Genomic DNA, 24,170 nt, shown 5'->3' with positions numbered 1-24,170 from the left:
GAAAGATGTATCTAGGTTAAGGTTTCTTGTACCTGTAAAAAATGAATTTCTGAAAGCAGTAGTGTGCTGACAGAAACAGCTATCACTGTTTTCAGTATTGGTCCCTTATAAAAAGGATCACATTGTGGCATAGATGTAATCATAAAGTATACAGCAATATTAGTTTGTTTTTTTTATGCTACTATGGGATGAATGCATGACCAAAGTTTCATGAAATTATATTGTTTGTGATTCTCTTCTTTCAGTTGACTTTATCGCGTTTTAATTGCAAATCCTTCTAATATCCAACTATAAAACTCTTCAGGGAAATCTGTGTTTTTGAACTATGTGTTCTTCTAAAAAAATATCTAAAGCCTAGAGTAGCTTAGGTTTTGTGGTGCATTTTTAAAGTAATATTTTCATAAATATTGAGACTCTTGTGATGAGCCATTTTAACGATAGGGCAACAATTGCTGAAGTAATGGGGAAATGTTAATATTGAAAAGATAATGCCATGTTAACTTGTGATGCTGTAGGGCACTTCCCTGTGTACACAGTATTTTCAGGCACAGTTCTGCTGTGCAGTGCTGATGATCTAAATTGTGAGCCTAGTCACTATGACTGCCCTTTTAATAATTCTTGTTCCTGGGATTTTTCTCCTCCCTAGGCAGTGCTCATGAGTACAGCTCCTGCCCGGATGATGCTATTTTTCAAAGCCTGGCTCGCAGTTATTCTTCCTTTAACCCTGCCATGTCTGACCCGAACCGACCACCGTGCCGTAAAAATGATGATGACAGCAGCTTTGTGGATGGGACAACTAATGGTGGTGCGTGGTACAGTGTCCCAGGAGGTGAGCCCACCTACAGCAGTCCGTGTCACTGCTTATTCTGGCCTTGAGTTATGTTATCCACAACTTTTGGTCTGGTTGAGGCTAAATCAAAGGCTGATCACTCACCACATCTATAAAGTCTGATAAAGCTCACAGTGATAACTGTTACAATACTCCTTTTTATGGCTTTTTGTACGACGTTTCTTCAGGCTCCAGGTCATTGCAAATTTAATAGTTCTACAGTGAGCAAGTGATAGCTCTGCTATCATGAAATATTCGGAGAGTTTTTATTGGGAGGGAGGGGTTAAGAAGAAAAGAGTGAAAAATCCCCTGACAAACCTTCAACAGAGCAGGCTATGGGCTCATTTGAACCTCAATGATGAAGGCATCCAAGCTGAAGGAAGCAGGGGAGCCTGGTTGCCTGATTTTGGCATGTCATAGGAAATGGGAATTTGGCCTTGGATTTTAATGGCAACAAAACCAGCCATGAAGATGCCTTGCATTTGCATCTCCATTCTTGGTGGGTTGATTAGTGTCTGATTCCTGCCCAGGTGCTGTTTTCCAAGGCTTTGGTAGAGCCTTCTGTACTCAGAGGAGCAGCAGGGCTACTGCAGGCATGTCCAGACTAATTTTCCAGAAGTCCAGAAGCGGAGCATGAAATGAGACATTTAATTCAAATGAGACATTTTATTCCTTTCTATTAAGAATTTTGATATCTTTGTAAACTGAGCCAAACAGGTCTTGGGATATCTAAATCTTGGAGTGTTCTGCCTCTGCTCAACTTGGAATGAAAACTGAGCTGAAGATTTCTGAGCCAGCTTGTGTTGGAGTGATTTGCCTGTTATTTGGCTTTGTTGATTTATGCTGGATAACTTTGAACACACATAACTGTTTAATTCTTTGCTTTTCTCTTGATATTCAATTACAGTCTCTGAATGAATTTTAAATTTTTACCTGAAGTGAATAGGAATCTCTCAAAGCATTAGACAGCCTAAGTGGTAGCCTAACTCTGCTTCTCTTACAAAGTAAAGGTGGTACTAAAAGAAGAAAATATTTAGGCTCCTCTGAAGAAATTAGAAACAGAACAACTGCTAGTGCTCACACAGCCAGTGATCACCAGGGGCTGAGTATGAAGTAAAATATTGACATTTCTGAATGCAACTAAAACCTCAAAATATCTCTTTGTGTGAGGCTTTTCAGACTTTGAATTGGAACCATTAAAATTCTTGAAAAAGTTCTTGGAACCATTAAAACTTGAAAACTGAAGTTTGCAAAAGCTAAAAAATATTAATATAAACAGTTAAAATATAAAAATAGTTAAAATTTGTTTAAATCAGTTTAAATTTAGCTTAATGAAATATTAAATGTTATATATAAAAATGTAGATATATTTAACTTCAGTTATTTTTCCTTAAGAAAATGCTATGAAAAGCAGTTTTTCCATTGTTTTGATGAAATACTTTGATTCTGATTAAACGGCATATGGCAAAGACACAATTTTCCATTGGAAAAAGTCTTTGGAAATTTAATTTCCTCTTTTTAGAACTTATTTTAAGCTAGATTGCTAATTTCCCAAGTGAGGCCTTTCTTTTTCTCATATTTGTTAATAGGCAGGAATCCTACTGCTAAGCAGGGTCTCTCATCCTAATATGGTACAACTAATAAAAAATAGAGAGAAAACAATATACTTTGGACCTTACAGATTGAATCGGTTATTGGTCTGGGTTTTTTTTTCAAGTGCAGAAATCAGCTGGCAAGCTGTGACTTTTGAACAAAACCTCTGTGGTGGTGTTTGCTGACTTAAAAAACAAATATAATTCAGTGAGAACAGTTCTGCTCCCTCTATGTCTAGTGCTAAGGAAAATGACTAAACACTGCTCAGTTCAAGTGAAAATTTTCTGGGAAGTTTTAATACTAAAAGTTTCATGTAAAACACAAAATGTGGCAATTCAGTTATTGATTGTATCCGTGATCTTTTGCTGTCCATATGGCAATGAACTCAAAGTTAGCAGCAGCATTAACTGTTGAAAAGCCATTTATGTTGCTTTAGGGAAAGTATTCCACTGCACATCCTTACCAGAGTTAGGAATATAACAAAGGAAACTCTGAAGGCCTTGTCTCCATTGCATCTGCTCCTGTTGGAGCTAAGCTGGTACTTCTCTACCTTTGCACCCTTGGGCTCCTTTGGGCTTTTGTACCCCACTTTCCCCTTTTCCCTTCCTTTCTCACTCTTCTACTGAAGATTCCTTTCTGCACCAAACACAGCTCCAGTATCCACTCCTGCCCATTTTCTCTCTCTATCCCTGGCCATCTCCTAGGTTCTGCCTTTGACAGTAGGAAAGGATGATTTTTCATTTGAATTAATTACTATAGATGCTGTTGCCCTACAGAGCTCATTATGGTGCCCCAGTTGTGCAACATCAATTCTTTGCCATATAATTGATCCTCAGGGCCTTGTACCTTTTATAAAAGACAGGTGGGCCAGCAGCCATCTCCACTGGTTCTTCAGTCTGCAGGGGTGGCGTATGGATGGCTCTCATGTGACTGTGGCTTGCTTTTCACAGCTTTCTGAGTACCTGGATTCTTTCAGTAGGAAGGCTGAACATCTGTGGCAGAGACATCTGGTGAAAGTCCTTTGCTCTAACTGGAAGTAAGGAGGAGCCCTCCATTGCATTCATGCTCTGCCCTTCCCTTTTGTCTGACCTCAGGATTTCCTCACCAACCTCATGCAAGGTGGCAGTTCCCCTTTCTGGCTTTTTGGGTGGAGAAGGTGGATGACGTAGAGGAATATTTGACTTTTTCTTCTCTCTCTTAATTACACTTTTTGTTAGGTTTTTCTCAACATTACTGTTTGGCAGTTACTTCCGTCTGCAGAGCAGGGGTACAGAGAAAATTTTCCCCCAAGAACACCTTTGTGCCAGGTCTGAGGCCATGATGCTGTTACACTTGTAGTAGTTGTCATCTGTAATCAGCTGATCCCTGGAGGTTTTTCAGAGACAGCAAGCCAAGGCAAAGAGGTCATTCTTCTGTGCTCAGGAATGGCTCTTTTAGCCATCAGACTCTGGGGAGAAAGAAGTTTGTACACAAAAACCACTATGTTTTTAATGGAGGCCTTCTCTGTATCAGCATGTAATTAATGATTTCACTCATGCGCAGGAAAGCCAAACTAAATTTGCAGAAACAGCTTTAATTTTTGGCATTTCCTTAGCTGCTGACTGTATAATTTTTCAACATCCTTAATGACTTTTTAACGTATCCTTTGTGTGGACTACCTATCTGGAAGCAAAAATGAGAAGAACAAATAGTAATCAATTACTACCTAGCCACATGCCTGCTCTGCTTTTTCTGTCATTATAGAGTCACCTGAGTCTAATCAGATTCATGTCATTACAAAAATAACTTTTCAAAGCAGCTTACTTTGCTGTACCATTAGGCTGTTGTTTAAGTGTCTTTTTTTAATTTTCAGATACTCTCAAATCACCCTTGGCACTCAACTAATTCCTAACTTGGATTACCAGTTTTGCCAGCAGTGTTAGGGTTTTTTAGGATTTTGCTAAACACTAATGTAGGAAGCATTCGTGTTCTCCCCATTCAAGTACATCCTGTCCTGCTAAAGGTCTTTTCTATGTGAAGAAGCTGATCTAACTTAGTGCTGTAGCTTGCAGCTCAAAGTCTTAAGTAATTTTGATGCCTGGATACCAGGGGCACACCCTGCATTCCACTTCATTTATGAAGCTTGGTGTTCCTTTATTAAAACCTGAAGAAATTAGTTTTTTTCCCATATTCTCAGCTTACTTTTGTAAGCAGTAACATAAAGACACTATAGTCTCTCAGCCACTGGAGCAGTGCAACAGAGAACTGTTTGTGTTCTCAAAGTCGTACTCGTGGTCAGCAATAAAAGGCATTCATTGCTGAATCTCAGTTATATCTGATGTATCTAAGCCTCTCTGATCTTCAGAGGGCAGTTCTGGTTAAAGTGTGAGAAAGTCAGTGCTACACATGGTCACAGTGAGAGGCTTTGGGAGCGTGATGATGTACATGCATGTGATTCATGCCGTGGATAGGCCACTTCAGGGACTTGACCCAAGGCAGCAAAGTTGCTGCAATATTCGATAAATCTTTAGAAATGCTTTGGTTTCTTATGTATTGCACCCAATCACCATTGTGAACAAGAAGGTAAAGAGTGCACAGCCCAATGCACTCCAGATTGCACATGTGGGAGGCTGTAGTTTAGATCTTGGCCAGCTTCATCCCATTCTCTGTCCCAGAGATACAAAGGATGAATTTTTTCAGGAGCCGCACGTAAACCTTGGACAAGGCCAGGCCCTGGGAAACAAACTATAGGATTGTGCACAAAACTGGAAAATATATTGCTTCTTTTTTCTGTTCTTGAGAAACTAGGGCATCCCTGAGTAATACTTTGGGAGGAAAGAGAAATTTTCTGAGAATTGGAACAGTAATGGTCTAGAATTACTGTCACTACAGTAAAATTACATTGTGCCCTTCGGCTCCCTGTTCTCCTCTTCATGCATTCTGTCTGTCTTTTAGAAGAAGTACAGAAATCAACAAAAGCAGCATGATCCAGTGTCCGGAACAGATGTATGATAGTCAGCCCTGCTGTCAGGATTTTACTCATGACTCCACTGCTCTCTTGCTGTGTGTTGCTGAATGGACCATCTAAGAGTTCTGCCTGCTGGAACATCAGAGCCATCCCTCCATCCCTCCCAGGAGCCTTTGCCTTCAGTGTCCTCATCCTTCTAAAAAAAAAAAAAAGGGTTAGAAAGAAAAAGATTCTTTTAGCAGCCAGAAAAATCCCTCTGCCTGTCAGTAGTTGGGAGTCTTGTTGCCTGGTTGGCAGAAAAGAGTCTCTTCACCTTAGTGTGCTGGCTAAATCCCACCTGACTCAGTGTGTTTGCCATCCTTGGGGTTCTCTTTGGGATGTGACACCAGCTCTCTGGGCAGTTGTGGACCCATGAACAGCTCTGGTGCTCAGTAAAGTGCCTCAGGTCTCATATGCAGCTTGTATGGGGGAACACAGAGCTGCATGAACAAGCTGTGCTAGAAACACTTCTGAATCCCTCAGTGACCTCCACGGGGCTGCTCAAAAAGCTTGGCGGCTGCTTTCTTTTCAGGCCTCCATTTGAGAATCCACTGACTCTGTTAGCTAGACAGAATGGGGAGGGATGGTCCTTCATCAGCCTCTGCAAAACATTTATTTATAACCCTCCTGGGGATGGCCACTGTCCCTCTCCAGTTGGTTGATCCAGCTACAAAAATCTGGAAACATCCTTCTATTTTGGTTGACCAATTCAAGCAAATAGCCAATATACCCATGTAGTAAGATGGGTGGCTCAGAAATGTAAAAGAATGAATATTTTCCATCAAGTTTTTATTCTTAGTGATGATGCCACTATGCTACTTATGTTTTAAAATTTCAATTATTAAAGTTGAACTTATGCAACTCTCTCTTTCAAAGGCTATCTAATATTGATTTTGTGGAGGCATTGAAAATAGGGGATAGGGGAGAAACCCCATCCATAGAAAAAAAATCATATAAATACATTTTATAGGAAGTTTTATTTTGTATTTTTTGGTGGAGAATATTTGAAATCTGGGCAGAAAATCTTGACAAGGCAATGTTTTCCATGTAAAATGTTACTAACATGAAACATTGTATTTTCAGAAAAAAAACTCAACACATTTTTGACCCATCTTTATAAATCTCCTTTTCAATGTCACTTTATTATGTTTAATTTGCTTTATAATTAATTGTCATTCTTCTCGGCTTACAAGGTGAGCATTCTTTTTTTGGGGTTTTTTGGGGTTTTTTTTTGTTTTTTTTTTTTATATGGAAATATTTTAGCCATAATCTAAAATAATTTTATTTCCCACAGAGAAGAAATGTAATTTATATGTCAGCTACCCAAAAATGTGTGAGTTAAAAGTATACTGGTTGCACGCAGCATCAAGTAGAAGTATACAGCCTATTTATCAAGGCTTTTTTAAACTTTCCCTGGCAAGAAAATGTATATTGGAATTATTTGTCCTATTGGTTTCTCTGATTTAAAGCTTCTGAATTCAAAATTAAGCAGATGGAGTAGAGCTGCATCAATTGTATTAATAACTGTTCTTTTCTTAGTAGTCCCAGCATTTCATGTGTCCCCCCTTACTTCAGAGTAACACAAAATGCATCACTGCCTCTCTTTTCTGGCATTGCAGGAATGCAGGATTTCAATTACCTCAGCAGCAACTGCTTTGAAATCACAGTGGAGCTGAGCTGTGAAAAATTCCCGCCTGAAGAAACTCTGAAGGGCTACTGGGAGGACAACAAGAACTCTCTTATAAATTACATTGAGCAGGTAACAGAGAAGAGGATGGCAAAACCAGCTATTGGGCATAAAGCTTCTAAACTTTTTATCTAATTCAAAGTATCATATTAATCCAGATGTTGCTTTAATTCTTATTTGTCTCTGTGGTAGTAAATCCTGTGTGAAATTTCTAAATAAGTGGAAGAAGAGTGGAAAGGAGGGATGCATTTACAGTATGGAATCCTTCTTACCCTACTTAAACTGTTGCAGACATTTGATTTAAATTATTTGTGTTGGGTTCCTCAGTGCAAAAAAATTACAAATCTCCATAGTCTATGACTGACTGCCCCAGTGCTGGTGTGTGTGCTCAGAGAGATGGATTGCCCTCTGCAGATATTCCAGTGTGTTTGCAGATGTGGGAAGGATCATTCTGTGGATGTGCAGGAACCTGGGCAGCTGGATTAGACCATAGAGAATTTCTGAAATCTGAATATTGTAGTTAAAAATTACAAATAAATCTGATATCATTGGTGGTTGCACACCTGAGATTGTGAAATGAGGAACACACTTTATTAGCACAGCCCATCAATTAATACATTCATTTCTTTAAGGACTTAATTATGCAGAAATGCTTCAGTCAGCCAGAAACCTGAAATATTTGAATATTTGAAGTGTTATACTTTTCTGTTAAAACATTATCTGTAGGCTAAGGGAAAAGCTGTACTTGTCCTGCAGGTTTTTACCCATTCTTTATGGAATCCATCTCAAATTGTTCAGCTCCCCTGCCTAGGGGTTAATTTTCTCTGACTCATGGAAAGCTATGTTGTCACTGCATTTTCAAAATTGCTCATGTATAAGATACTATTTTGCCAACTTCCTTTGCTCCTGCAGAGCTACCAGCTTTATCCTTGAAGTTCAGATGGTCTGTTTGGCATTGGTTCTTATCTTCTTGCAGGATAAGATGACCAGGTCTATGCTCCAGCTCCCCTGGGAGTGCTGAGGACAGTGCAAATACGTAATTTCTGCTTTTCTGAGGCTTCTCCCAGAGTGTGTTACAGGAATCTGAACTGAATCTGTCAGCTGAATTATGGTGCTGCTGAATGCACCATATAGGTTCACTAAGGGGAACATCAGTATCTCAAAATAAAACTTGGGATCCACAAGACTGTTCAAAGGACATGGAATCAGAGAGAAGCCTGAACTTCACAGCACTTTGCTGCTTTGTTTCCAGGCTCACAGTGAGGTGCATCTCCACAGAGATTCCCAACATCCCCTCATCCCCAGCGCCAAGAGTTCCCTATTTGTGGAGAAGAAAAGGCAGTTGATCCTCAGTCTCTTGCTTCTGAGGAGTTTGCTTTCAGGCTGTGCTTAAGATACACTGGTCCCTCTGCACACTGAGATCATATTTTAATTTCATATATAGTGGGAGCAGACGGATTAGCTGCTGCTGGGGCTGTTGCCTGGAGCACGAAGGAGAAGGACATGACCCCCCAGTGCCCTTCTCCCACAGCCCAGGAGGGAATGTTTGACTCTCTGTGGTCCCAGCTCACAGAACTGCATGCTTGGGCTGTGCAATAGAAAGCTCAAGCACCTCACAGAGGGATTGCCCACTGAAGTCCACGTGACTTCAAAGTGCATTTACTTTGCTAATGCTTCACCTTTAAGAAATAATGTCATTAGCTCTGCATTCTTACAGTTGATGAAACTTTTAAAAAAATGTTTCTGTAGGCTGTTCTTTCAAAGCTTTTCTGTGCATTCATTAATCCCTAATATGATAAAGATTTGCAAGTCAATGTTTACATGTATTATTACTTGCTGTGTATTTCTGAGAATTACTTGCATTGAATAGATATAATTATTATAACTACCTGCTGAATTATTTTCCTCTTCATTCCCTGTTCCATTATGATATTTAGTATTTATCATTGATAGTGGTCAGCCTGTAAACTGTGGGATTCATAGCATGCTTTGTTAGATGTATCAATAGATATTCCATTGCCAAAAACCACCATCTTTTCTTAAGAGTTTTTTATTTACCATTTGTTGGTGACCTTATTTATTTTAGATTCATCGAGGAGTGAAGGGGTTTGTTAAAGATCTTCAGGGCAATCCACTTGCAAATGCTACAATTTCTGTGGAGGGGATAAGCCATGATGTTACATCAGGTGAGTGTGGTACCTCAGCAGTCCTTCTCTTTGGCTTAGCAACCTGGAGCCATTTCACATCTTTTTAACTGCAGCTTTAAGGGAGCAAAAGTTTGAAACCAGGATGGTACGTTGTGCCTCAAGAAGTTTGTTGCCCAGAGGATTTTATGAATCTTTCACTTGTATTTTGCTCTCAGAGTAGCTGAGACTTTTTTTTTTACTTCATGGGTCTCTAGTGTAAATTGGTTTGGGTGGCTCTTGGTTATTAATGCTCTAATCTGTCTTCTAATTTGTAAAGCAAATAGTGTTTCACAGCCCTGATGGGATTTAAAGCTCTGTCAACAGTGCTGCCTTCAGTTTGAAGGCTAAATTTTAGTCCAAAAGTGTTATACTTTTCACAATGCAGTCATACCTTTTGGTATGTAAATTCTTGACAGATTTCCAATTTACATAACCTCCTTCAGCAAAGATAAATTCTCTCTGCTGTTTACAATTATGTGATGTTTTTTCAGAAGGGTGATTCTAAAAGATGAAAGCATTGTGTTGGTTGGTGTTGACAGAAAATGACGTGTCACCTCTTCAGTGATGATGTGCTTTGTTCTAGGAGTGAGTTCAGAAATAGCTTCTCAGTGTGCCAACTTTCAGCCTTCCCTTTACATCTGTGCTCTCCTATCCTGAGCAACATGTTTTGATTTGCAAAAGATTCCAGTTAGAGAAACAATAAGTAAATGTCACTGCTTTATGCATGAGCTCATTTTATGTTCATTTTCTCAATGATATGTCTCACTATACTGTCACAGAAATGCAGAATATATGGAACAGGATTGGTAGGATATTTAGTCACCTCTGAATTGTGTTTGTACATCACCTGCAAAGAGACCAGCAGCTCTTCTGCCCAGCTGGAGAACAGTCTGTGAAAACATGAGTTACCTTCTGTCACTGTAAACAAGGAGGCAAAATGTATAGAGACTGGAAATAAATTGTCAGGCATAATAAAAAGGGGATAAACTGTGCAAAGAGGTATTTGAGAGAGAGGAGCTCATGCTTCTATGACACAAAAATTGCATCTAATTATAAATCTTTTCACATCATTGTGTGTGTGTAAGACTTAAAGTCATGTATTGTCAAAACAGGGATGAAAACAAGTACTTGAATATTGGCACAGTCAAAATGAGGGAGAAATGATCTTTGGCTTTTCTCCTGCTCTTTATTCATGAGTTGAAATTCTGCTTTGTTCCAGTGACAGAAATTATAATAGATCATTGCTGTAGTTCTACAGCAATTTTTTTTCCATTCTGTTTTATGAAGAGAAAAATCTGGGAACAGCTGGACTGCCTACTGTCATTTTTTTTGACCATGCAAATAGCAGATATTTAAGTAATTTTTCCCTTTGTACACTGTGTAGCTGTAGATGTGGTGAAAAAGCATTTAAGGGACTAGTACAAAGAGCATGGCCAAATCTTCTAAATGGCACTGCTAGCTGAATATTAGAATAGCTCTGCAATCTTTTCTGGAGGTCAAGAAATTCAAATTATCAGCCTGTGACAAATTAGATAATTGCCTACTGCTGGTGCAGGGAAGATCTGAGTCTTTGTGAAAATGCAATAGGGTCATTTCTAGAGAAGATGATGATGAGTTTTGATTCTGTGACCAGAAAACATAAACTGTAGTAACAGTGAGGGAGGAGCCTTTCTTTGACCTGAGTGGATCAAGCTTCCATTTCTTTGTTTCTCTGAACCAATCAAAAACCCTTGACAATGCCTGGACACTGAAACATGTAGATAGTGATGCTTCAAGGGTGATGCGCATGCAATATTCTAGGAAATTATGATTTGTAGCTTTTTCTGAAAGATGAGAAAGGTAGTTCGACTTATTTAAATTTGATGGGAATGAAATTTATTTACGCTTGGATTATCAGAATACCGAGGAACATTAAAAATCCCTATCACATTGCAAACAGAATCTCAGACATTTAGCAGGGACTTTACTTTGTCTGGGAGGTGCTTCTAAAGTGGAGTAATGTCCCATAATGTCCTTTTCTTCAGTGTGATGGAGAGCCTTCAGCCTCAGCGGGCATAATATTTCATGGGGTCTCCAGCGCAACTTCAAAATTAAAATTTTTTTTGATTACCTGAAAGGAAGCAAATATGATACATATATATATATATATATATATATATATATATATATATATATAAAGCTTTTACTGAAGGAAGAAAGAAGGAACTGCCTTTTAGGCAGTCAAAAAGAAAGCACTGACAGGAATATAAAAGATTGACATATGAGCCTTGCTTCTTAGCTGTGTAATTAGTCTTATACATATTTATTTGGGTTATTTTCTTCTTCTTTGCAGCCAAGGATGGTGATTACTGGAGATTGCTTGTGCCTGGAAATTACAAAGTTACAGCCTCGGCACCAGGCTATCTAGCAATAACTAAAAAAGTGGCTGTGCCCTTCAGCCCTGCTGTTGTGGTAAGTGTTCACATGTGTTCATTTATCCTCTATTATAAATTGAAAAGGTCCCTTTTTCCTTCATGGTATGCATCTAAGGAGGAGGTGATTTTTCAGAATATTCTAGAACATGTGAATTTAGAAATTCTGGAAATTACTCTTCTAGCACTTGATGCACCTGCCACTGAGAGCAATCTCACTGTAAACTCATTTAATCTCTTGGCGTTATTTATAACAAAAAGACACAGAGAAGGGAAATATTGAGATAACATGTTATTGGTACATGTTTGAATAGAATATTATGAAATATCTTTTAACAGCACAACATAAAAAGTAAGAGATGTTGAGGTTTTGATGTAGACATTTTTTAAATTTAATTTTGTCAAATGAGTACCTGCTTAGGTTAAAACCAGTGGCCAGCTCTGTGCAGAAAGGTAGCAACGAGCCACTGCTTTGCATGGATATTCAGTATGTGAGGTTGATAAGATCTAGACTCTATCTAAGGTTTCAGAAGCATTTTAAATTCACTCTCTGAACAGATGTGGAGGTATTTAAAATAAGTGCTATTTCAATAGCGTGAATCACATATTAAGATATACTAAAGGAAGAAGTTTTTTATGGAAAGGGTGATAAAGTTCTGGAATGGGCTGCACCATGGTTTAGTTGAGGTGTTAGGGCTGGGTTGGATTTGATGATCTTTAAGGTCTCTTCCAAACTAGCCATTCTGTGAATTCTGTGGAACTAGCACATGGTACCTACATTAATGAGCCATGTGTTAGGAAAAGCTCCCTGGATTTTTTTGATGGCATAAAATTGAATACATGTTTTGAAATGCTGGGGGTCTGCAGTGCTTGGGGTTAGCTGAGGTTAGCTCAGCTGGTTAGACAGTGGAGTTGGACTTGATGATCCTTGTGGGTCCCTTCCAGCTCACAATATTCTGTGATCTGTGTTGGCAACATGCTGATGATACCTTTTATAATATGCCACATGATTTATGTGGCTGGCTGTTATTCGGTTTTAATTTCATTGGCCCATACTTTCTGAAATTTTTAGTCAAGTCAAATGCAAGTGGACAGATGTCTGGTTCTTTAGGAAATTTTGCTCACCTGTGTGTATTTTTGGATAAGTTACTGTACTGATATACTAGTATTGCATGTATTTTAATCAGCTTTGAGACACTTTGGAATAAACCCAGTCTGAACCAGAAGGTACCCCTCTAAGCCCTATGTTTGTGTTAAGCACCTTCTTTCAAAAAATGACTCTTAAGAGCCAAACTATTCTCTATCTGTAAGTCTTACTGATGTTTCTGATTGTTTCTCTTAATCAGGTTGATTTTGAGCTGGAGTCATTGTCTGAAAGAAAAGAAGAGGAAAAAGAAGAGTTGATGGAGTGGTGGAAGATGATGTCAGAAACACTAAATTTTTAAATGATGATTTTGGCTTTACAGCTTTTAATCTATTATATGTTGACTTAGTATAATGTACTGTGGAAAATCCCTATATTCTAGATTTTGTGCACTTCACAATAATTAACTTTGAATTTTTCAGTCATTTTTTGATTAATATGATTACAAATAACTACTAGCCTCCTAGATAGATAAATAAGTTATTAATTTTCTTTCATATTGTTATAGAAAATTTACTCTTCTATAAAAATCAGAAAAAATGAATGAATATGCAGCCTATATGACAGTAAAATCTGTTGTGTATTATTTGCAAGTTCAGAATATGTAGGTTAGCACTTGATTTTAAAAAATAAATATGCTGTAGTTGATTATCGATGCTGCCAGAAATATTTGACAGTGCATAGTAGTAGACAGTGCTCTTTACTGAGTTCTATAATGGATGCTATTGAAAAGATTTATAATAACAGTGTGTGGTGAAATAATGTTTTGCAAGGATTAAAATTCAGTATAACACTTTGTATGTCTCTGGTGTTGGAGCTATTTAAATATGTAAGAAACACAAGCTGACTTCATTTTAGTAAGAAGAAAGAATATGTGTAAACTCTTTAATAAAAAATGGCATAGAATGAATTCAGGAAAAAGCAGAGCTTTATTCCATAAACAGTTGATAATATTTGGAGATGAGGTTTTAAGTACTTCTCATTACTTGTTAAACAAATTAGAAATTCTGAGTGGAAGAAGAAGATCTAGTGCGTCTCATTTATAGGCTGCTTGTGTTTGTTCAACGGCAAGAAAAAACAATTTCAGGTGAATTTCTGTTTTAATTAAATAATTACCTTTTCAACAATCCTTACTTGTATCCGTGATGTTTAGATAATCAGCTAAGAGTTCATCTTTTCAGTCAAGGCTATCAAAATATTACAGTTTAGACAATTAACTGGAAATCTACTGAGATTGTAATTTTAGTGTTGCAAGTCAATAATGGATTTGTTTCAAGCTCTGTTTCTTCTGCTGGCTAAAAATTTTTTTCAGTGTGGTGAAATTTTCAGAAAAATGTTGAAGGTGATACAAAAGCAACTTTGATTTAAAACAATTCTTTTTGGTCCCTTTTTGATTTTTTTAGAACTTTAATTAACATGCTATAGTATTTTGGCCAAGATGAGTGAAATTTGCAGAGCCAGAGAATACACATGGACCACAGCAGGTGCAAGTTTGGTGTAATTCTTCGGAAGTGACTCCTGGTATGCTACTTGAGATAAGCTAAGCATCTTGTCTGTTTGAAAGCTTACATATATTGCTAGTCTATTTTAATTCAAGATCAGATATTTGATAGAGATTTCCTTCCTCTGTTTCTTTAATACCACTCTCTGTGTTTTGATTAGCATATTATTTTAGCTGGTGCTCTTTTGGAACCAATCAAGAGTGGACTATCACACTCCTGCTGTAAGTGAAAAATCACATATTCAGGTGCAGGATCCAAATTTACCTCCTTTGGGTATTAAAAAATTTACTGCAAGTACTGTTTTCTGAGAATTTTAAATTCTTTAATAAAAATAGCACTTGATCATTTTAAGGAACAGGCTTAAGGTTTGACACGCAATGGTAAACTGAACAGCAATAAAAAAGCATAAACTTTCTCTCTCTGATGAAGAGTTTGTGATGCAACCTGCAGCTCATTGGGGTTGTAGATGTTTAACTCCAAATTTCAGAGGAAAGTCTCTGAAAGTCTCTCTAAGTCATTATATACTGATGAGCTTTGGTTCTCCATTGCAATGAAAAACCCCAGTGGCAAATAAAGAATCTTGTCTGAATGTGTCTTAATAACACCTTGTAGCTAGCTGTGCACAAGAGCATGCTTAAAGGATGACTGGTACAACAACTTGGATGTCTATGACAATTTGAAAGGCCAAGATGTGGCACAGAATACATTCTATGTCTGTAAGTAATGACCTTGTTTTTAATTGAACCAGGTAAAATTGAAGTAAATGGTATAAAAATGAATTATAATAAGATGTTGCTGTCACATGGGCAAATGGCTACAGGAGTGTAAACTAATGTAATAAGGCAAGTGTATATTTGTACAGAACACCCTGGTCTGCCTCTTCCAAACCTAAGAATTTCAATCCAAATGACACTTCATGGTACGATGCCTGTCATGCATCCAGTCTTCCTGTGGCATAGTTAGTGCAGACATTGCATCAAAGTGATCTCGTAACAGGTTTCTAATCCACACCTGTGTGATGTGTGTGAGATCCCCTGGTCTACTGTTTCATACATTTGCAATTAAATGTGCTGTTCCTTGAGTGATCTGTTTGTTGTGCTCTAGATGACTGCTTGCTATTACTGTGTTGAGAAAAGGTAAAAGTGATTAAATGTTTCAGCACCAGAACCACTGCCACTGTTCTTGTTCTAGGTAAACATCCTTAAGAACAGCGTAGCCAGGACTCTCAATAAATTAATTCATTTTGTAGCTTGCTGAGCTGAGCTGTGTTGTAGGACTGTGTATGTTTAATGGAAGATTAAAGTGTTATGTGATGCTAAGCTTTTGGTTAAAAAGGCACATGCTGTACTATTGTACAATAAATCTACAGTTTTATTTAAAATGTAAAATGTGTGAGTAATTTGCAGGTTCAAAATGTGACCTCTTTGGCTGTGCATGTCTGCAGAGTATGCACTAAACATCCTCAGTGTGTGCCAGTTAATTTGCTGCTTGAACAGAGAAAGGAGACCAGGATTTGTGCTGATATCTCACTGAGAGCCATCCACAGCCCCTTAACTTCGTGCCAGAACATCCTCCTTTTGGAGTACATGTCTTTCTGAGCACTTGTCCCATGAAGGCTTTCAAGTCAAGTAAGGGAGATGAATGAGATGCTCTGCCTCCACGCAGGCTTGGTGGGGACAGGGCATGCACTTGTGTGTGTCTGCCTTACTGTGTTTCCATATTGATCCTTAGGATTAGAAAGCACAGTGTGCAGTGTGTTTGCAAATCTGTGGTGCTACACATTCCTTATAACTGCAGGGGTCAGGATTACAGAAAAACAGCAGTCAGTCAAATTAAATCACTGCATCTGAATTGTGTTTGCCAGTTAGGTTGTGGTGTTCACATCCATATATGTGAATTCACATACAGCCTTGGCTAGTCCTGAGCTGCTAATGACATAATTAAAGTGTAAACTAAAACTGAGATGGTAGATTAGAAAGAATTGCTGCCAGATTTTTCTGAGTTTCTTTTTTCTAACAGCTATAACAGGTGTCTTAGGAACACTTAATAACTAGGCCATGAAACGAAGAGCTTTCAGAGAAGATAGGTTTAGAAGAGCTGGAATTTAAAATTAAAAGATGCTGTTCCAATGAGCTGATTTTCTCCCATGTGTTTAGTTTGACTCATGTCTGTGGAGGCTGTAGAGTAGCAGCAGTTTAATGATGGCCTCTCTGAGTTAGAGCAGCTCTCTAGAGCTGCTTCCCAGTAAACCTGCTCCACTGGACGAGTGCCTTGTTTCCTGCTTGTGGTTTGCTCTGGAAACGCAGGACTGAGAAATGCTATTGCAGTGCTTACTTTCTACCTTCCTGAATCTTGCAAAATACTTGTTCTGATCATCTCCTTGCAAGTATTTTATTCCCTGTGTATGTTTCTGTTTGTGTAGAGCTATGTCTGTTATGAATAATTTACTGCTTGTTAAGCTAGCTCATAGGTTTGGCCATTGACACAGCCTCTCTTCCATTATTTCTGACTTAGATAATTAAACCCAGAAAACAAAAACACTCAGGAGATTTTCTGAAATCCATGGCATTAAAAACCCCAAAACAGTGGGTTTGTTTGCCTCTGAGCTTGGAGGGTTCCAAGTGAATTTGCTTCAAGTTTTTGTTCCTAAAGCCTGCTTTAGGGAGAGAAGTGGATGACAACAGAGAAGTGGATGTAATCCTACATATCCAGAGACCAAGGCTTTCAGCAGTATAGCAAGTACTGGAATCAGCAGTACGAAAATGAGATATTTAGAAACAACTGCTGTTTGCTTTTATTAACTGTGATAATGGGAGTATATTAATTGAGTTAAATGGCCTCACAATGCTGATCTTTCTTCATCCCTCCTTATTTTACCTCTCTGCTGCAGGGACTCTGTTTCAGCAATGACTTAAACACATCCATGTTTAGGCATCATTTATCACACTGCTACTTTTTCCCTGAATTAATAGTTAATAATCCATGTTATTTCATCCTGGTTCTCCTTTCATATTCAGTTAGGCCACTACACATTTTTGTAATCACACATCCCTGTGCACAGTGGAAATTGTCAAAGAGAGAAGCTGAAGAATTTGGCTCCTGTGTTGGGAATATAGAGGGAGTTCGACATCTGGAAATACATTGGAAGCAGTCTGGTGTTGAGAAATGAGTGGATTTTACTGGCCTTTTTTCTAATTGTTCTTTAGTAAAGGCTGGATAGGGTTATGTGGCTGTGGGATTCTAGGAGTGGAGTATGTCCATGCCTTCAGTGTTAAGGTAAAGCTACTCTGGAAAGGTTCTTGTTATTACAAGACCTTTAAGCCTGGAATCTGAGTAGTCAGAACTATCTGCTGTCAGGGCTGCTCATTCTGCATGAGCAGCATCTTTTCTGGGACAAAGCTGCAAAATAATTAACAAGAAATGAAATCTACTTTCACAATGTGCAGAATTGGTTATGGAACCTAAGTTTCATTGCAAGACATAAAGTAGAAATCATGGAGGTGAGCTGGAGCAGTTGCAACCCACAGCTCACTTAAGCCTTTGAACTGCTGCTCAGTGAAAGGTAAGGTAAATCTGGGTGCCATTTTTGTTACATTCACCCAATGAGAATGTGATCAGGGCCCTAATTTAGAGACAAAATACAGAGCTAGATGAACATCTCACCTGCCAGTAGCATGGCAGCAAAAGAGGGGTGGACAGTGTCGCAGAACTGTGCTGCAATGGGAGATTGCAGTTCATGAGAGGAGCACCAGCTCTGCAGTGTGCTGTGGTGCACGTGCTGCTATCCAGGGGTGTAGAAACATCCTTCCCCCGTACTGCAGCACCCCTTGCACAAAAGGTAAATTAAATGCATTTCAGAAACTATGGACAACACTCAAGAGAGGACTTGGCTGCCAAGAACAGTACAAAATTACACTCTGACTTCCCTCCCTTCAGCTCACTAAATATCCGCTCATGTGGCTTTTCTTGGCTGCTTCCAGTTTGCTCGCAGGGCGTGTCAAGAGCTGGCCCAGCCTGAGAAGCTCAAGGATCACTTGTTCCAAGACCCATCAGGAGTGGATTACAGGGCTTTTTGGGGTCTACAAAGAGTCCAAGTTTGCACTTAGAATTAGAGAATCACAGAATGGTTTGTGTTGGAAGGACCTCAAAGATCCTGTAATTCCAACCCCTCTGCAATGGGCAGGGAACCTTCCACTAGACCAGGTTGCTCCAAGCCACATCCAGCCTGGCTTTGAACACTTCCAGGGTTGAGGCTGTCAGAGCTTCCACACCATAACTGGCACAACTGTGAATTTGTTGGTGTTCAGCAGTGTCCTGTTCAGTCAGGTGCCCTGGCATGGCCTGAATGAATCGTGAATCTTCCGGTCTCCAGAGCAGGGACCCCACCAGGAGCTTGTTTTTGGCCTGGTTGGTTGAGTTTCATTCAGCAGAACACAGCTACTGCAATTTCCTGATGGTATAGAAGGGATGAGCTGGCCTGTGCCTGTGACTCCACACCAGAGTGTGGGAGGCACACATTAAGACTTGGAAGCTGGGAGTTGTTCCTGGATTCCATAGGTTAGACATGATCGAGACATGGTTTCTGAGAAGTGACTGAAGAAACTCAAATCTGTAAAGGAATATCAGCAAATGTGATATCACCTACTTTCCCCTCCAGATTCAGGTAATATATTTGAAGGTTTATCATGTTACTCATATTTATCCCTGTATATGCAAATATCAGCATATCTGCTTTGCTTCCTGTATGGGAGGGAATACTTTTCAGTTTAAAGAAGTTTTGGATGAAATACAGAAGCAGCTTTGGGAGCAGGAGTACACTGAAAAACAACTGACTGGCTTGTCCTGCTCAGCATTTATTACTAATGTGTGGGAAAGGAGGGCATTCCCTCCAGTCCCAGTGCTGCTAGGTTTCAATAGACATAAATAAAAGTTTTGGAGGCCCATTTTTGCACACATTTAATGCAGAAAAACTTAGGACCCAGAAAGGTCTTACTGCAAATAAAAGCAGTACTGCAACGTTTATCTTTTGGATTCACTGTGTGCATACATATATAAGCATGTGTGGGAGCAAGGGAGCAGGGCAAGAATGTACGTCATCTTCCCTGGGCTATTTTAGTCATTTAACTGCCCAGAAATCCTTAAAGGCACCTACTCTGTTTGCCATAAAGGAAATGCAGGCTCCTTTTTATGAATGGTGTCTAAATTAGACTCCTATGGCAGGCGAGTGAACCCCAGGCTGACCCTTGTGTTAGGGGGCTGGGTTCCCCCAAGGGGCAAAAAAGGTGCCCCTGACTGGGGAGAGCCAGGCAGGCACCTCCAGAAGGGGCTGTGCAAGCCTGGGATCCAGCTAGTGCTTACAGGAATGCCTATCATTCAGCTATCGTTCTAAAATGCATATCATACAGCTCTGCTGTAGCTGTGACCGTGTCAAACTGTGTGCTGCCCCGCATTGCCTCTCAGGCACCAGGTGCTCGTCATGCACTGTGCTGAACCCTTTGTAGATGTAGAGCTGAATCTTTTACTGCATTTTGACCTAAAAATCTTAACAGATGTTTTAGCAGGGTTTTTTGCAAAAGAAACCTCTAAAGGGACTTCTTTCTTATGCGTTCTTCTGGAAACTGAAAGACTAAATGAAGAAAAACTTCTTGTTATACCAGGACATGATAAATGCCCTTCCAAATAAATACAGATTCTGTCTTCAGCTTTCTATTTTCACGTATGTCTGACGAGACTCAACATCAGATACTTGTTAACATATGTGGAAACATGCAAGATGTTAAACATCTGCAAAATCTTCTGATCATTTTTGTAATGTCTGAAAAGTTAGACATAGCTTGCAGGGAATTTCCACTGAAAAGCAACAAAATTTGGAGGACATCCCAAGTTAAGTCATTCAATATTTGTTTGCCAATGCGTTGGATGGTATTATAAGATGCCAAGATAAATTCAAATTAACATGAAAAATATACAGTCATATTGGTTGTGGGTTTACATAAGTCGCTGGCACATTATGTCAAGAATTCTCAGATAAATAGTTGCCAGGAAAACAAAGTTCAAATGAAAAAAATAATAATTATATATAATAGAGTTGAACAAGTGGCACAGAAGAATGAAATTTTTATTCAGTGAGATTTTTCTTCAACAAAGCACTTAAATATGGAGATGTATTCACAGATTGTTTCAAAATTAATTTATCTCAAACCCCTTATTTAAAATAAAAGGAAATTGTAGCCAAGATACAAATAGAAAACCCTAGGAATTTCAAAACAAAACCACAAATTTTTAAAAAGTAGAAAAATATTGCAATGAATATTTCTGTACCAAAATAATTCATTTATGATAAAGCTTCCTAGATGCCTTAGATGCCTTTGGAAACTGTGGGTTGAAAAATAATTTTAAAAAATGGCTATTGAAAGGTAAAGAGTAAAATTTTGTAAAACAAACTATTTTGCTTCAACTTGATTCTTTCATCTATAAAAATGAAAATTTAGATTTTTGATATTTTATAGTATAATGTTTACACTTAAAAGCATTTTTACTAGTTTTGTAGCTTTTATTAATGCAGCCACATAATTGAAACCACAATCTAGCAAAGAAAGACTGAACAAGATCAAATAGTTGGCAGCTGGAACTAGGCAAACTTAGAAGCAGAACTAATGTTCAGTATTTTCTCAGTGAGGCTAATTTACCTTTGAGATAGTTCATGTAGCTGCGCAGTAGATTTTTCATCACGATAATTTTTTTTGAAGTAAGACTGCTGTCCTTTTTAAAACCTGTTTAAATGCCTTTGTGTTCCTTGGCTGAGCTACTTTATTCTTCATGGGGTACGCCCTTTCAGTTGATTGTCCCACCTGGTTTAATTGTTTCCTGAGGTTTTAGATAATCACACATCCCTTTGAGCTTCTGCTTCATTAATCTAAGAGCATTTTTGGATTCACTAATTACAGGGTTCTGAAAATTAAGCTTGGATTCCATGGGCAGTATTTGTATGCTGTTAAAAATATCTGGGTATTGATTTTCCATGCTTGCATTGGAGTTACTTCTCTTATTGTCTGTGATCTGAATGAAGCTAAGTGAGATTTTTTTAGCTTTGATTCTGAGCTGAATTTTCAAGCATTACAGAACCTGGTGAAGTGTTACAGAAATGCATTTGATATTCAGATCAATTAAAATGCTCTGAAGGGCCTTCTCTCCTCCTTCAGTCTTACATGCTTCTCGGTTTTCTTGGAATTGTACTTTTCCTAGAATTTAGTAATTAAAGACTGGCTTGCTTGCATGATATTTTTAATATTAGCAGCTTCACTCCTATAATATCTAAGAGAATATTTTTTATTGCAAGTCTACATTCCTCAGAAACACATCTACTTCCATGGGGAGAGATGAGATGTCAAAGCCATACATTTTTTCTTCCCCATTTCAGTATTTTCTAATTTTTCTTTCTCCATATCCTCATTTTTTCACTCTAAGACCTCCTGAGATGGATGCTAAAATACTGATAAGACCTGTGCACTGCAACAGGTGCTGGTTTCCAAGTCAGTAAATGTGAAAGAAGTTGTAATATGATGATATCTATCACCTAAAAGGTGAAACTAAACTTCTGGTAGCAATAGAAAGTCATTAAGTCACAGAGCATGCACAGCTTTATCATTTCTGTTGAACAACATCGTTATTCTGGGCTTTTAGATAGAAATTGTTGAAGGCAATGAGTTCGTGTTCTATCAGATTTTCACTCAGGAATTATCCTTCTTGAAGATGGGGCTAGAAAGGTGTCATCATAGAATGTAGTTCAGTTCCTCATATTGTTAAGTCTCTTATGTTAGACTGAGCTATTCCATGACAACTTACAATTTCTTTTAGACAAATGGCTGCTTAGGTGGATACTGTGGAAAACATGAAAAAGCACTCACAAAAGGAAAACAAAGACTTCTAAAAGGGTGCAAGGCCCAGCACTTTTCTTGGCATATTACAGTCAATTGAAGTCGATTCTCATGGTTTTATTCAATTTCTCATTTTGCCTTGCAAGGCATATTTTTCCTCCAAGAGAGGATGACCCATGAAATGGTTTTGCTTGACCTACCCTAATCCCCACCACAACAATTTCAATACTTAATAAAGTTACTCCTCTAAATAGTTGGAACTGCTGCTTTATTGTTTTATAGTCTTGGATTACAACCTGGATAGTCTTAATCTTAGAATCAAAACCATGCTTGGTAATGAGAGGAAATATCAGGATAATCTTAATTAACTGTAGGCGAGCAGCTAAGAACACAAACATCCAGGAGCACGTCCAGTGAAAAAACTCTTTTTTGCCTACAGCTGGAGTTGAGAACTGGAAGGCTGTGTGTTTTTGGAGACACTGAACATACAGTGAAGGAAAATAACAGTGTCACACCACACTTTATATTTTAAGGCACATAATTTTGTGTCCCTTCTCTGGGCACAACTGTACTATGGATTTTCACACCTGACTAGTTAATCGGTGGGGAAGAAGAGAAGCTTAAAAAGGGGATTCTGTTTGATTTACTCTTCTTTACACTTCTCTGTCATCAAGTAAGTAACTACAACTCTTTAGTAATATTTCCTCTAATATCACAGTCACAACTTATGTTACTTAGATTCTGCCAATCTCAAGCATATACTTTCATTTTAAGTTTTCCAGATATTTCTTCTAGAAATGATGTTGAAACCTTAAAACTTGATTATGCATTGAAACTTTGGGATACTGAGATTAGGCTGAAGGTCCACCATGGCCACCAGTGGCACTGCTGTGGGGATGGTAGCAGAGATGTTCCAATATGTACCAGCTGTGAATCCGTGCTCTGTGCAGCCAGGCTGGAACTTGCTGGAATATTTTAAAGCAATACTTCAATTCATTTTGCTTATACCAATAGTATAATTTCTACCTCTGGGGAACGTATAATGATTTGTTTACAATGAGGGTACAAAGAGGCAACGTGAAGAGACACAATGGGAAATAATAGCTGTGTGGAGATGACAGGCCCTATCCATACAAACTTTCAGCTCTCGTCTGTGTTCAAGTTCAAGGAATGTATCTCAATTATTTTCACATCATACTTTTCCAAAGAATGTTTTCCCTTTAGAAAGCTGCTGATCAAAATAACCAAAAGATAAAAATCAAGTTGTGCAATCATTTCCAGTTACAGCTTCTTTTGTTCCCTCAAAGTCTTTAATGTTTGAAAACCTCGCTTTAAAAAACTAAAAAGCAAATGAACAAAAGCTACAAAACCAATTGGAACTTGGATTATATGTATGTGGAATATCTAATCATAAAATTAAGAAATGTGCAAATCCCTAAATATCTTTTAATTATTACTTGATGAACAAAATTAAAAAGGATCTGGATATCTATGCCATTATGTTTCCACCTTGAAATTCTGTGAAGGGAGAAATATGTTATGTCTCAAACCAGTCTTCCTGCTGGGTAGGATCCTGTGCTAGAGAGATAAAAATATAACTGGATGAGATGATTAACCCCTGTATCACCCTAATCTAATGTTTTACAAGTCATCAAATCCAGGTATTTAAGCACCTGTTTGGCCCTTATCCGAGGTCTCCTTAGAGAGGAGGAGAGACTAAATATGTGCTGAACTGGCTGCCTACCTCCCATTGTGATTAAAAAGACCTAACTGCCAGAGTCCATTTTCCACTCTGGTTTCAAAACCCGTGAATTCAGTGGAATCACTCTGGATTATAAATGTCATCCTTGGGAGCAGAAAATGACCTTGTGTCCCTTTTCTTTCCACCACAAAGATACTCTTTCCAGCTTTCCCATGTTGAGCAAGGACAGATTGGCACGTGCTACCACTGCACA

The 24,170-nt window shown here is 38.4% G+C and overlaps 1 protein-coding gene across 1 annotated transcript in view; it reads left to right on the top strand.

The window, feature by feature from the left end:
- CPE (carboxypeptidase E) overlaps positions 1-13,746 on the top strand; it is a 54,924-nt gene extending 41,178 nt beyond the window's left edge. Inside the window, 5 exon segments of the mRNA XM_054294907.1 lie at positions 647-829; positions 7,028-7,167; positions 9,182-9,281; positions 11,614-11,732; positions 13,039-13,746. Coding sequence (XP_054150882.1) covers positions 647-829; positions 7,028-7,167; positions 9,182-9,281; positions 11,614-11,732; positions 13,039-13,137 — 641 coding nt within the window. The 3' untranslated portion in view covers positions 13,138-13,746.
- Positions 13,747-24,170: the final 10,424 nt, after the last annotated feature.

This window comes from Melozone crissalis, unplaced genomic scaffold (assembly GCF_028551555.1).
Source record: "Melozone crissalis strain CALT ecotype California unplaced genomic scaffold, PUWL_Pcris_2 ptg000006l_1, whole genome shotgun sequence".
Lineage (NCBI taxonomy): Eukaryota > Metazoa > Chordata > Aves > Passeriformes > Passerellidae > Melozone > Melozone crissalis.
This window is presented reverse-complemented; position numbering and strand designations above follow the sequence as displayed.